General features: G+C 41.0%; 1 protein-coding gene across 1 annotated transcript in view; it reads right to left on the reverse strand.

Moving 5' to 3' along the window:
• Positions 1-15,169, reverse strand: part of FRAS1 (Fraser extracellular matrix complex subunit 1) — a 175,422-nt gene that overhangs the window by 52,283 nt on the left and 107,970 nt on the right. Inside the window, exons 30-37 of the mRNA XM_063310434.1 lie at positions 14,587-14,834; positions 7,931-8,082; positions 5,424-5,589; positions 4,227-4,359; positions 2,942-3,132; positions 2,070-2,223; positions 998-1,261; positions 343-531 (exon numbers count right to left, since the gene is read on the reverse strand). Of these exons, the coding sequence (XP_063166504.1) occupies positions 343-531; positions 998-1,261; positions 2,070-2,223; positions 2,942-3,132; positions 4,227-4,359; positions 5,424-5,589; positions 7,931-8,082; positions 14,587-14,834 (1,497 nt within the window). The remainder of the gene's footprint in view (positions 1-342; positions 532-997; positions 1,262-2,069; positions 2,224-2,941; positions 3,133-4,226; positions 4,360-5,423; positions 5,590-7,930; positions 8,083-14,586; positions 14,835-15,169) is intronic.

A 15,169-nucleotide genomic window follows, 5' to 3' on the forward strand; every position in this document is an offset into this window, starting at 1 on the left:
GAAACATCTGCAAGAAAACAACAAGGCTCAGAGAACACCAAGGACTCCACATTCCTGCTTGTCTCTGTGAACAGAGATGGGAAGATAATCTCAACAGATTTGTGGTATGTCATGAATATTCCTGAAAGGAAACTTAGGTTGCACCTTTGAGGAGTTGAAAGCATTCATCAGCCACACAGGATTTTTAAAAAGGCAACACCTTATTTGCATGCAAGATACTGTAAATAACTCCTGCCAAGTTCTCCCTGTTTTCTTCTCCTTCTGCAAAACAGGCCATGAGTTTTTGAGGCAGCTCAAAGATCAATGCCAGAATGTTACCTATTAGAAGAGAGAGCACCCCACCTTTGTTTATATCAGCCTGTGTGAAGCTTTTTGCTGGCCCCCGGACTGAGAGCTGCATCAAAGAATCTCTTTTATGCAGGTGCAACACTCCATAGGTTGGGTCCTTCTTCATGATGTATTGGATGGACAAGTCATCTGAGTCAGCATCTGTGGCTCTTAAATGCTGGTTTGTAATGACTGCCACAGACCCTAAAGGATGGAAGCAAATGGATAAAAACAAAATTAAATTTCTTGCTTAGTTATTCTGGGAAAAATTGCTTGCTTGCTTGCTTGCTTATTTATTTATTTGGTGCCTTCGAGTCAGTGTTGACTCCTGGCGATTGCCTGGACTAGTCCCTGCAGTTTTCTTGACAAGATTTTAGAAGTGGTTTGTCATTGCCTCCTTCCTAGGGCTGAAAGAGTGAACGCCAATTGGCCGAAGTTCTCTACACTCAGCTATTGGCTAGTTTTCAATTATTTAGCTGAGTATGTTCTCTATGGTGGGGACACTATAGACTAATATGGGCGGGCTTCCAAGTGTGCTGACTAGCAAATGGAAAAGCTGAGGGGGCACCAGACTTCATGATGTCATGACAACAGGAAGTTTGGCTATTTAGGAATTTTAATAAGGGGACTTCAGAAAAGCATAATCAGAATTGACTTCTTTATTTTATACCAGCAGAGAGTCGCAGGCCTCTGTTCACGACTAATTTGGGGAGATCCAACCTTGGCGAGGCTACAGCAAATTCCACTTTCCCTGTCTCTATGTGGAGGCCATCTGAGAGTGAAAACTGGAACTCGTCAGTTTGGGCTAGCAAATTGTTCAATCTGTAAATGATCAGTTCATCCAGGACATCCTGGTAGGTGAAAGTTGATCCCTCAGAAAGAGCTTGTCCGTTCTCCAGAGAATTCAGATGAGATTCTCTCTTGTACAGATATCCTGAGGGTAAGTAGAGAATTACGGATTAGGTCCTCACAAACCACTTCCTCCCTACTGCCTCAATGTCTTAATTCTATTCCTAATATAGATACTTATTCTTCACAGTATCTTTTATGAACCTATAGAACCCTTTACCACAGAATAAGGACGGTGGCAATATAAAAATTCACAAAGACCTTTTAATCCATACTATATAAAAACCCAAAATAGGAGATTTCTCAACAGCATATGTTATCAAGTTGGCTGAGCTATTTTTTATCAGCAATGGCTTTCAAGTATCATGCTAAACCGTGATGTGGGTTGTTATTTGCTCTGCTTATTACCTTCGTTCTTGTACTCTAAAGCCTAATAAAATGAAAAGGGGAAACGATGACCAGTATCCTATCTTACAAAAGGATGACATCAATTCATAGAGGATGGTTTCTGAAGAGTGATTATCTCTACTTCTGTCACCTAATGTGATAGGAAGACAAACTCCACCTTCTTCCAAATTCCTTGGAAGCTTCTTGGAAGAAGCAAGATTGTCTCCGAGCATTGTGAAAAGGCCTTGGTTTGACTCAGGAAATAATTATAATTTATATACTAAGACAAAACTTAGATCCTGCAGGTCTCAACTGAACTGCTGAGATTTGCTAAAAACTTGCATCACAGCTTCTTCTGAACGTTCTACACAATTTGTTTACTAAATTTGGCAGATGACCAACTAAGCCGTGGTTTGAGAAGTGTGCTTGCAGCAATTCTAGTACTGAATCTATTGAAGAACAGCTCTGATGCACTTCCTCAGCATTACTAAGATAATATGTCTCACCATGAATGGGTGCCTTGGTTACCAAGAAAATCAGATGATCATCAGGTGTGTCTAAGTCCCTCAGCCTCAAGGAGGAATTTCGAATCACTATCCCTGTGCTTTCGTGCACACTGATGGGTTCCAGCTGCATCTGAGGTGGCTCATCATTCAGGCGCTACAAGAACAGAAGGAAAATCACGAGAGAAAAATGCATTTCAACAACAGGTTCCTTGAAGAGGAAGAGGAATGGCCACGAGAAGCTACAAAATCTGGAAATAGGTTATGGAAATATAACAGAGTCATATGGCTTTACAGCAGCATCTACCCAATTATTGAAGACATTTGAATGGAAATCTAAATGGAAGCATTTAAAGCATCAAGGTATTTCACAAAATAAACCCGCAACCTGAATTTGTATTTTCCTGGTAGATAGTATTTGCATTAAAGTGTTCAAGAACTGCAACTGCTACTGGGTAATGTGTTTGCGTGTGGTATGCATGTGTAAGTTGTATGCTGCCCAGAGCCGCCTTGTGTAAGATGGGTGCCCATATAAATTTGAGAAAGAAAGAAAGAAATAACTGTGTGTGTATAGACATATACACATTAGTGTGCTGTATTGTATATACATACAGAGAGAAAGAAAGAGAGAGACTTGATTCACATTGCTCCTTGATTTGTTGAGTTTAACTTACTGACTTGTAACCTTGACAATTATCAGCATCAATAACAATCATGGTTTGTGCTTTAGATGAGGTGTGAATTGAGTCAGTTTTGGCTTACTCAACAAACCATGTTTAAACAAACCATAGTTTAGCATTTTGTGTGAACCCAAACACACCATCTCTGCTATCACAATGGTTTACCAATGAAAAACCAAAAGTGAACTCATTTACCTTAATAGTGATGTTGACACTGCTGGTTTCGGATTGGCTGAAGCCATCACTGACATAAAAGCTAAAGGTGTCCGTTGATGGTTCAATACTTTCGTGGACGCTCTGAAAGTAATAAATACGGTTCTCCACCACATCTTGAAGTGAGAAGGAAAAATCGGAGCTTGCTGTGTTTCCAAAACCAAGGCGCCTGCCTGCAAGGGAAGTGATGCCCATATGAAAGGATTTTTTTTCTTTTTAAAGTTATTTTGCTTTTTTCTTAAGCAGAAACAGTAACTTCATTCTTTGTCTTGCATATGTAGCCAACAACACTCCTTAGCAAAATATTCTGCAGTTTAATTATGCACTGCAAAAAGAAGAGCTTCTTAGATATTAGAAAAACCTTCCAGGCTAACCATAATATAAGGCAGATTTACAACAAGGGTCATCAATGCAGGACCAGGATATCATTAAGATGGTGAACTGCATCACAGATATGGCCCAAATCTTACAAAACAGCCCATACTTCAAGGTTTCTGTGTTCATACATGAGATCTCCCATGTTTCAGCCATTTTTAAAAAATATTTAAAAGAGATTTGATTTAATTTTAGTTTAACATTTTGAAATTCATTTGCTTATTTTAATTTTCTGGTTCCTGCCACATCACCCAAAGCCATGATTATGCTTACCACCTGAAAAGCTGCTAAAGTCTGCATTATGAGAATGAAACCAGCTCTCACACTTGTCTTCCTTATCTGTCCTCCAATGCACAGATAAGGAAATCAGAAGCTTCTTTTTCTGTTTAAGATTAACCATAGTTTATCTGCTCATCCGATCTCTAAACAGTGGTCAGTTTTCACTATGGTCAGTCAAAAAAAGCTTAAAATCATCCTGTTTCCACTAACTGTAATTAAGATTAACCACCGGTTCAAGCCATGGCTCAGAGTGTGGTTAATCTAAAAAGGAAGCCGAAATTTAGGGACAATTTATCATACCTTTGCTTTGCTGAAGGAAGGCTGGGGTGGGGGTGAATGGCAGGAAGGTGCATGAAGTCCCAAGCCAAGCTGCCCCCTGTAGATATTAATTGGAGGGAGGCAACACCAGAACCATGGGTCAGGCAGAGATACAAGAGGCAGCCTCCTCTGCCAATATCATGCTATCTGCAGGAGAAGTCTTCCATTATTTCATGGCTTAAATTTTATGGCCCATTATCTTGGGAATTATTGGTAAGAAAATTAGACTTGGCCCAATGCTCAACCTTAGGAGTCTCCTCTGCTGTGCTACCCTCTTATAGAAGTTGCATCTTACCTGTCCTGGTGTTTTCAATGTACCCATATTTTGGAGGACTTGTGATTTTTACAACCAGGCCTTCTTCAGCAAGGCGAGCATCAATGCCAAGGGTGTGGTGAGGCTGGAGTGGCACTTGTCCCCCTTCATCCACCTGAACACAAAAGCAACATTCTGGTCTATGCCGGAAATTTGATTTAGCAATGTTGCCACTCAGTGTGGGCAGCCAACAGAACAGGAGCTACCGGTAAATCTCTGAGAAATGTTCAGAGCATTACTAACAACAAGCTTCTTTCTCTTAGCCCCACCCCAATCTCTTAATATCTCTGATCTGAAATACTTCATATGGGGGTCATCTCCATAATACAGTTTTACAGTATGATACATAATTATTTCTACCCCATAGTGCCACTTCTATAAGCCAACATGTTGTTTTATTTGAGTTTGATGCATGACCCTAGTTAAAAGGTAGATTCCATTGGCATGAAGCCTGCCTGAAGTTGTCCTACTGGTATCTAATGTTGCCTATACAGCCTAAACAATTACTACCTTCAGGACAATTTTAATCTTATGTGGGCAAAGGGTGATGGAGAAGGTGGAGGAGCAGAAAGGTCTTTCCTCCTCACCATCAGCTCCTTCTTTCCAGGCTGAAATTCACTTTTTTTTTTCATACAACAAGCCAGAACTGAGATAATAAAACAGGAAGTTTCCGAAGGCACCTTTGTATGACCCTGGCCAATCTAGGCAATCCAGAGATACGTAAGGTTCCCAACCTCTATTTTTCCAACATGCAGGTCCATTCAAAAGGAAGAAATAGTGGGGAATAGTGTTTTAATTATTTCCTTTCTGGGAGGAAAATGTCTCAGTAACTAAAGGCATCCTTTAATGAAAAAGGTCTCACACATTTCTTGTTAAAGGAGGGATGAAGAATTTGTGGTCCTAAAGAACTACAGCTCTTTTGGGAGCCTTCAGAATCTGGCAGTTTTGTCAGAATGCCGAAACCAACTCTGTGATGTTTCAACCCAAGCTTACCTACTCTTAAGTAGTTGTGTGATGTTACAACATGAGAACAAAAGGGGCGGACCTTGCATCATGACCCTCATCTCATTGTTGGCCCCCATGGCATCTTGGTTCCCAATGGTCTCCCTTCTCTATTGAATGCTATTCACAATTCAAAATGTCCCCTGCAAGTATGAATCCCACAGGCTACTAACATACCGTAATTTGGTCAGAAAAGGTAACAACCGGAGGTACGCTTTGGGCCGCTGTGATAGTAATGGTGAACATCTGACTATCAAGCTGGTTGTTGTCAGCATCAAACACAGAGAAGTAGAAAACATCTGTGACTGGCTGATTGACCACAGTTTCAAGCTCGGTGAAATATCTGCACAGTGAAAATTGGAGAAGTTGAGATGTGATGGTAGGAAGACAAAAGGGTTTCTCATCATGCTTTGAAAGCATGCAATGAGGTCACAATTTAATCTCCTCTACTTGCATCTTATCTGCCTGGGGGAATAAACTTACCTGGTTGCATTTTCATTTTATTGGGAGAGATGTAATGGCTGGGGAAAAAATAGTTAACAAGGAGGAGTACATTGTATTTCTAACATTTATCAATCTGGTGCCCTTTAAATCTGCCAGATCGAAAGCTATTAGTTAGGGGAGCATTAGTCGCAACACATCTGGGGGCCCAAATTGGGAAAGCAGGTTCATGCATTGTCACAAAATTAAAAGTCAGGGCAAGATGAAAGACAATGTCACTGGGATAAATCCAAACAGTGAAGTACGGATGTGCACAAAATGGGGAGAATGTTTCTTTTTGAGCCTAGAACAAAGCCACCAGACTCTAGAGGTTCTCCCAAACCCCTCTGGGCCAGCCACAGATAAGCCAGACTGCTGATGCATGGCTTATATCAACTCGTGTCTTTTCTACCATTCCTGCTTTTGCTCGTACAGGTTTTGCTATTTATTAATTCAAAAGAATTGCATGGGTGCCCATCTAAATACACAGTGCTGGGCAGCTCACAACAACAATACCCAGAACGATAAAAATCATAAATCGTAACGCCAAAACAAAACCCAGCACCTCAATCATCCCCTCGGGATGCCCCACAACCAACTCCAGATATCCTCACTCTACCCCAGCACCTGGGTGAAAAGCCAGGTCTTGATGGCCTTCTGAAAGGCTAAAAGGCTGAGGGCCTGCCAAATCACTGGGGGGAGAGTGTCCCATAAGGTAGGGGCAGCCCCTGGGAGCCAGTGAAGCTTGTGCAACAGAGGTGTAACATGATCAGACCTAGAAACGCCCGTTACTGTGCATGCTGCTGTGTTCAGGGCCCGTTGTAGCTTCCGAGTGGTCTTCAAGGGCAGCCCCATGTAAAGCGCATTGCAGTAATCCAAATGGGAAGTGACTAAGGTGTGAGTGACCATGAGCAGGGCCTCCAGGTCCATGGCTGCCACTTGCGGTCCAGCAAGAGCTGTGAGCCCAAGAGGACCCCCAAATTGCGCACCAGCTTCATCTCTTAAAACCTGTACAACCCCATTTCTATAACAAGAAAAGTATATATTAAATATACCATATTTAAAATCTCTTTTTCAAAATGCTGCTGGAAATCATGGCTTCCCATCACAGCCTATGCAAACCTGAAATCTTTGCCTTTTAAATAAGCCTTAATCCCCCATTACTTTCTGTATTCTAGAACAAGGGCTAGTTTAAATTGTGATTTATTGGAATAAGCACAAACTAGGATTCCAGAACTTGACATATTCTGAAACAATAGTGTAAACAAGGTTGAGGAATCTATATTCAACTGCAGGAAAAACTGACTTCTGGCCCACTTCCTGAGGGTCACTCAGCATCACCAGGTCTGGATGAAAACTCATCTTTTTTGCTAAAAAACATGTCTTTCAAATAAAAATAAATAAACAAACATGTCCAAATCATGAATGCTCCTTTCTTTGTGTACCCAAAGGCACCAAAAGTCCTGGGGGCAATTGTTGTGTATTCATGGAGAAATGGTACCTGAATTGCTGGGGGTGGGATTTCTTCCTAGGCCTTGAGGACTGATGGGGAATCTCATGGCCACCAGTGTCCCCACCCCTCCTTTAATTAAACCACAGTTTCCAGAATTCAGTCATATTTGTTTGTTTAAAAGTGAGAGGGAAGAACTCATGTTGGAAGTGCATGCACTTCATGCAGACCCATGGTTTTCTGTTAGGTATGATGAAGGTCACTGATTTCAATTATTGGAAATAAAACATTTGTCTCCAGCATTAAATGATAAATCAGAGAATCTCAGAAGAGTAGCTGGGGGAAGACTCTGAAGTCTTTTGACATTTTGTTCTAAAGACTGGGACTTTTTCATATCTCTCCCCAATCTCCCCCCCGCCCCCTGCAAAAGTCAGGACTCTCTTCAAAAAGCCTAAACAGCTTATGTCTTTCCTTTCAGGAAAAGATTTTCCATTTCTATAGTTCTTCTTGCGTCACTGTTTCATTAGTTCCAACCTTCATATTTCCCCAGCAGAATATGTAATAAAACACCTGTTTGTGACCTGCATATTTTAATTGCCAATCCACAAACTATTAAAGACAAATAGTTCTTGGGCTGTTTTCGGAGAAGGCTACACATCCCAAACGCCTCTCTTTCCCTGGAGGTGGCACTGTGGTTTTCAAAATGATCTTGAAGAACCTGGAGTAAATTCTTGGAGACAGTCATGAAGATTACCTGATTCTTTGATCGTTGATGTCTTCCATTGTGAAATTATAGACCTCAGAAAACTCATCTGACTGCTGTCCAGAGGCGATCTTCATAAGAGTGCCATACATGGGAAGAGAAATCAGCTGGATTCTTATCTCAGAATCTGGGGAATTGTTATCCTAAGGGCAGAAGTGAGATAAAAAAGAGCCATATTAATTCAGATAATTGTTGAATAAAATGAATGATACTAGGTAAAAAGGAGAGTCCTTCCTTTCATGTGTTTGAAAGGTATAATAGAGAATAAATTGGGAACAAACTTGTTTCTATGATGTTGTTCTGTTCTGCTGCACCTATTTTAAAGTTCCTTTGTGCCAGGAGAAAAAATATGCAAAATATGATAGGCTGCAGTTCTAATTGATTAAATACTTTTTAATAGGTTAAGTCAATGGATTATTTGGCCTTGTGACCTAATTGATTGGGGGGAGGGCTTTGATTTTTTTGCCGATTGATCCAATGACTTAACCAATTAAAAAATATTTATTCAATTAAAAGAGGTACATCCAGTTAGTTAGGCAGAGGTCTTCTTAAAAACTGCTGATTATTTTGATTTCAGTAATGTGTTTATTGGCCACCTTTAACTGAGTACAAGTATTTTAATCATGAAAAAAATGTATCAATTAAGCAAAAGATTCTTAAAAACTGCTGATGTCTTCAATATAAAAACATTACAAAATAAGATAACAAACCTACTGATGTGGTGCACACATCAATAATCATTCAACCATATCACACAATCAATTGCAGAAGTAAGGATGAAAGTTACACATACTGTATACGTGATGTCATTTGCAACCAGTCAACCCTTCAAAAACACTCAAGTCTTCATTTACATTAATATTGCCACAATATCTATAAGGAAAAAAATACATGAATATTCCCTACCTACTTAGTATTCCTCTGCATGTCAGCTGGGAGAGACCACCATAGCCATGGGGAGAGTGCTCCCTCTTTCCAACCTCCCAGCCTAATCAAACTTATTGGCAGGAATGTGAGAATCAGCTCAAAAATTAGACCATGGAGAGGTTGGTTTAAGGTGAGGTACATCTTCTCGTACATGGGTGCACTGAAATCCTGGTTTGTAGGTCAATGCCAGAAACTTGGCCTGCAAATTTCTGCTTCCCTTTCGTACAGGGGTTAGGAAAAAAGGGACCAGTCTTTGAAGATGGCGCCTTCTAAGACACAAATATGCATTTAACCCAAACTTGGCACGCTCCAAATGTGCACGGTGGGACTATAATTCCTAAAATTCCCAGCCAGCTTGGCTTATGTAAGTTACAACCCCAACACATTGAGAACCTGCAAACTTGGAGAACATGTTTTTTTTTCATCCCAAACCACTGTTTTATTCAGATGCCAAGTCAGACAATTTCAATTAAACATCTGATAAACCCTATTCAACTAATGAAGTTAAGTTTTTCTAATGGAGAGCTAGCTCTAAGATTATTATGAATTCATCATTTGTAGGAACCTCCCAGGAAAGGACTTTTCCCATGACATTTTTGCCTTTTTTAATGTTTTAGTTTGATGGAAATTATATAAAAATAAGAATATTAGCATATGTAGTTTGTTCTATACATAGTCTTTTTTTTAAAAGAAGAATTTAAGTAAAGTCCTGAACATACAAATTGTTGATGAAGACTTCCAAAGAGCAACTTATGAGATTGACATAAATGTATAGTTGCCTAGGCTCCAGGCTCATTTCACATAACTCATATCCCACTGTGCATCTTAAAGGTGAACAATCAGGTGACATTATCAAAATTATGGGCCCAGCTTGCCAGCACATTTCTATGGTTCAATTTTGGCCATATTCAGAGTTTTGAAGAGAAGAAAAGCTCCTAGCATCGCACACCTCTGGTATATCTCAATGGCTTCTACATCCTGACATTTGAGGAATGGCACAATTGCAGCCCTTCAGGTCCAAACGGACTCCGTCCACCAATGTGTCCAGTAATGCTTCTATTCTGGGTGCCAGTCTGCTTCCAGGGACAATTCAAAGTGTTAGTTATCAGCTCTAAAGCCCTATATGGTTCAGGGCCTAGGTATCTTCAAGAACACCAGCTCTTAAATGAATCTGACTGTCCAGTGAGATCAAGGAGAAAAGGGCTGTTGAGGGTCCTGTCACTGAGTTCCACCTGCAGGAACCCCAAGATCTTCCTCACACATCCAGACTGCTTCCCTGCTGGGTTTTCACTATAAAAACATGCCTATTTAATAAGCCTTTCAGAGATGTTACTTGGGACTTGCTGCTGGTGGATGACACCATTATTGTAGCATTCTTTTTGTTGCTTGTTTTTAATGCATTTTTTTCATTGTACATCATGCAAAGGCAAATTGACACTCATGAAAAGAGGTAGTTGGGGCCACATCTTGACTTTTTTTTCCCCCTTCCTCTGTAGATGCCCCTCAGTTGTGATTTGGAATGAGGGAATCAGAAGGAATTTTCTCAATTTCTGACTTAATGGCAGAGCCAAGAGTTATCATTCCTAACTGCCCGTGTTTGCAACTCCTACCAACATATGGAGCTATTCTATACATTTCCCCAATATATGAATTTTAACATAAACTTCCAGAGTAATGCAAGAAAAGGCCTTCAGTGCATTAATTTCTCCAAGGCAACCTCTCATTAGCATTAATTCCTCCAACAGAAACTCTACTGGGGCTGTTGTCTCCCACCACCTAACATCCTTCTGGTTTTGTTTTTCTCTTTTCAGTATTTAGTCCATCAAATGTGTGGCCCAGTGAAGTTCCCACTGCATTTAAACCTTTGCTGGGAGGAAAAAATGGAGACTGTGAACATGGTTGCAACCTTGGCAGTGGGCAATTTGAAATACCTCACATTAGCCCACTTAAAATGGAAGGAGAAAACGGGGTGGGGGGTTGGGGAGGAATGTTTCCATGCTGTCCATTTAAGTGGATGAGGGAGGGAGCCGAGTAACGTAGAAGAGAGGGAGAAGATTGAAGAGCATGTGGGAAGGCCTGACAGAAAAGAACAGTGTGGAGGATAGCAGGAAAAACCCTTGCAAATGATTTAGTTCAGGGATCAGCACATTTTTCAAGCTGATGTGAGCAATTGTGGGGAGGCAGGGAAAGAAATAGCAGGTGAGACAGCCAAGAGTTTATCTCATAAAAGGCAGCTCAGCCCAGGTTGGGAGAAATCTGGAAAAAAGCGTTTCAAAGTATTCAAAGAGGCCCCACCTTAATTAATTCACTGTAAATGGAGATGGGAAATTCCTTTTGCAGCTTCCAAGATGCTAAATTTACCCCAGAGGAGCATTCAAGATCCCTGCCTGAAATCAGGGTAGTTCTTGCCTTCTTGGTCTTGCTTGGCAGCTGAGTATGGGCAGGGCACACTCACAAAATGGCTGCCACAGGAGACATGATGCCTAGTGACAAAATAGCTGCCAAGGTGGCAATGCCCATTTCCAAAAGGTCAAATAGCTCCCCTCTACCATCCTTGTAGGATCACTGGACTTGGTGAATATGATGCTAGAGCCTGGGGTTTCCCTTTCTTACGTTATGCTGTTCATTAAAAAAAAATCAGGCAAATCAGGAGACCTAGTGGACAGAAAGGGAGACTTCATATAAAGCAGGTTCCTCAACCTTGGCAACTCTAAGCTGTGCGGACTTCAACTCCCAGAATTCCCCAGCTAGCAAAGCTGGCTGGGGAATTCTGGGATTGAAGTCCGCACAGCTTAGAGTTGCCAAGATTGAGGAACCCTGATATAAAGGGTTGAAGAGAGCATTGGAAGAGAACATTTTCTGCACAGGAGACCTTCAGTACAAATAGCCAGTACAGTTAAACAATCGTAAAAGTGACAGCATTTCAGGAAAGAACCAAAAGCACAGAGCTCAACCAACTTCTCATGATCAACCTGGCAGGCCAGGAGACTAAAGAGGCTTCATGGAATCTGATTCTCAGTTTAGTTTAATTTCCCTTCACCTCTGCATGTCACCTGTACCTCAAGGTAATAGACGGAAACCAAAACACCTGCTTAGAAAGAAAAGACTCATTATTTCTGCCTTTCTTTTTTGAAGATGTAGGAAGGAGCCAGGAGAAAAAGTTAAAACTTTTGCCAGGTAGGAACATTCAGGGGGATGTGGGTCTTTTATGTTACACCCATCTTCTCTGCACATGGACTGCTTTGCTGGTCCAGGATCAGATGTTGTCTGTGAATCATAAAAATGCTAGCAGAGATCAGCCGATGTGCCCAGATTATGTTAGCAGCTCTGTGAAATGCCAGAAAGAACAGGCCAAGTTTCCACCTGCCTGAAAGTCAGAACAAGACATGTTTTTCAAGCAGCAGGAAGGATGCTACCTTCGGCTTCCTGGTGTAGCCTCAGGCAATGTTTCCTCTGTCAGAATGTAAGTAGGAGGAAGATAGAATAATTCCAACTAACTGTACACTAAGAGATGCTCTTGGGAGATGCTCCATCTAATTTTCCCTGAGTGAGATGAGATACGATCCCCACCCTCACCTCTATAGCCCTGAAACTCATTGGATAACTAGGACTAGTCACTCTCTTCTGGGATGATCTACCTCACAGGATTGGTGTAAGGCTAAAAGAGGGAAGGGGAGTTGTCTTTTTAAATCTTTGGAGAAAAGGAAGAATAAAAATGTAGTACTGTAACATGTCAACCACAGATGTCTTCCAATTATGGATTTGGAGACAGTGATTGAATGTCATGGTCTGCAAGAAGAACTGATCAATTAGTCCTCGACTAAACGAAGACCAACTACCTCTTTGAAACCATGATCAGCAAGGAGAAAGTCACATACTTTGTGGGCACAGAATACAAGCAGAGGATAGACTTAAAAATGACTATGCTTAGCAACATTGGGAGAAGGAGAAGGGGAAGAAAAGGATAGGATGTGATAAGGATAGTCATTGGATTATTCCCAGTAACAAGTTGAGATGGTGGACATTTGCCCATCGTCAGGCAAAGGACCTAACTTAAATTCACTAGCTAAATAAACTAGTCTTCCTCAATCTAGTGTTCTCCAGATATACAGGAAGTGGACGTCCAAGAGTTTCTTGTCAACTTTCTGGGACTGTAGCTGTAGTCTGAACTCACGTGGAGGGTGCCATGCTGTGAATGACTGATGTATAAAGGAGAATCTCTGTAGCTCAGGGTTGAAGTGTAGAGTCCTTGGCACTTTCTGAGCTTGGTTGTTGGTTTGCAGATGTTTCGTTGCCCAACTAGGTAACATCATCAGTGCTCTATCAGGTAATGAAATGTCTGCAAGCAAACAACCAAGCTCAGAGAGCACCGAGGACTCCACAATGAACAATTCCTTCAATCTTGGGAAAGGCTCCATCCATCACATTCAGACCCAGATAATTATTTCTGAGATTTCATTATCCTAATTTTAAAAATGACGTAAGGAAAGGTAAAGGTGAGCCAGCAGTGTAATGTGGCTGGGTAGAAAGTGAGTACAATCTTGTGCTACCTTAACAGAAAAATAGTGTTAGGAAATGATTGCTTCATTCTGTATTAGGCACATTCATCTAGTTCTGTTAAGGACAGTGAAAAGTGGGGGCTTACCTCCCAAGGTGAGGAAGGATTCAGAAACTGAAAGAACTAAGTATGTTGAGCATACAGACAAGTAAAAAGAGGCTTGGCAGTATTTTCCAGATGCCTGGAATGTTTTAGAAAGAGAAAACAGGTTTGTTTTCTACCAAGAGCAGGATTAGAAGCAAGGAGTAAACTAGCCAGGAACAGCTAAAACTGTATCAACCCATCACAAATAAACCATGTTTTACTGAATTAACCCAATTGGCTAGGTTTGCAAAATAACTGAACTATCAACTAACTATACTGAAATATATATTAGCCAATTCTGTTTTATCCTAGTATGTTGTGTGCATAAGAAAACCTGATTAATAGTAGATGCTTTCGAGCAATGAAATGCTTTCACAAGTAGTTGGTTATCCATAAAAGGTTATGCACAGTCTAGACAACTTTTGTGTCAAGGATACTGCAGCTGTTTCCATTGCAGCTAAAGTATGAGTTAGCCTCTAGGTCCTTTCCAACTCTGATTTTGTGACATAGACACAAGTCATGGGAAGTCATTATAACAAAACAATTTTTGCTCCCAGAAGAGACGCAAGAGCTTTGCAAGACATGGGCTGTCTTACACCAGCGTCTTTCTACAGTCACAAAGAGGTTGTCTTCAGCCACGTGATCACCAGTGGCCCTTGTGTTTGTCAGGGACATAGAAAAATGTCATTTCAGAAGCTGTGCTGAACTTTATAATTTAAAAAAGAAAATGCCAGTTTCAGAAAATGCTCTGAACTTAGGATTCCCTTGGATCTTCAGTTGCCAAGTTTTGAACCAATCACTCAATGATTCCTTTCGTTCCAGCTTGAACTTCAAAAATTCCTAGGTGACCATGTCTGCCTTCATACCAATAAAAGCTGAACTTTGTACAAGAAACAAAGAAAAAGACCAAACCAAGTGGGTTTTTTTTGTTCTTCCCCCTTCCCTTCTAAATGGGCAACCCTACATACTCTGTCTCCCTACAGTAACTCTATGACTGTTCTGAACATACCAAAGATACCAGTATACTAAGATACAGATTAAAGTTGAGACATAAAACAAAAATAGATTGGATGCTTACAATATAAGCAAAGTGAGATCGAGTGATGATCACGGAGTTTTTACCAGCCACAGTGATACTCAGCGAGCAGCTGGGATCCATCCTTGGCCCATCACTGTCCACTGGGCTTACTTCCACGTTGAGCAAAAAGGTGTCTTTGGTACTGCCATCAGTTACTGAAATTTCCATGCTGTCTTCTTCTGAGGATGAACCATCATGGAGATAATGCAAGGCGTTTCTGGTGATTTCCTCATATGTGAAGGTATCACCTTCCCGGAAAGAAATGCTGGAATCAGAATTTTCTCCTTTACAAGCCATTAAGATAAACTCCCCATAAATAAATGATACCTCAGTCTAAGTACGGTACTCTCTGTGAATCTACCGTTTTGCCCCTGAATGCAATGGGGAGGCACTGATTTTGTTCAAGGCTGGAATGAAGAGAAGATTCCCCCTTGGTAGTCCAGAAGTACTGCTTTAATGGTTAACACTTGAGAAGACTCTCCGTTCAGTTTATGGAACTCAGCACATTTGAGTTCCAGCATATCCACTTGAAGCAAACCCCAAAAGAACTTTCTCCATTCAGAGGAAAGATGGACAATATCCC

The sequence above is a fragment of the Candoia aspera genome, chromosome 8, assembly GCF_035149785.1.
Source record: "Candoia aspera isolate rCanAsp1 chromosome 8, rCanAsp1.hap2, whole genome shotgun sequence".
NCBI lineage: Eukaryota > Metazoa > Chordata > Lepidosauria > Squamata > Boidae > Candoia > Candoia aspera.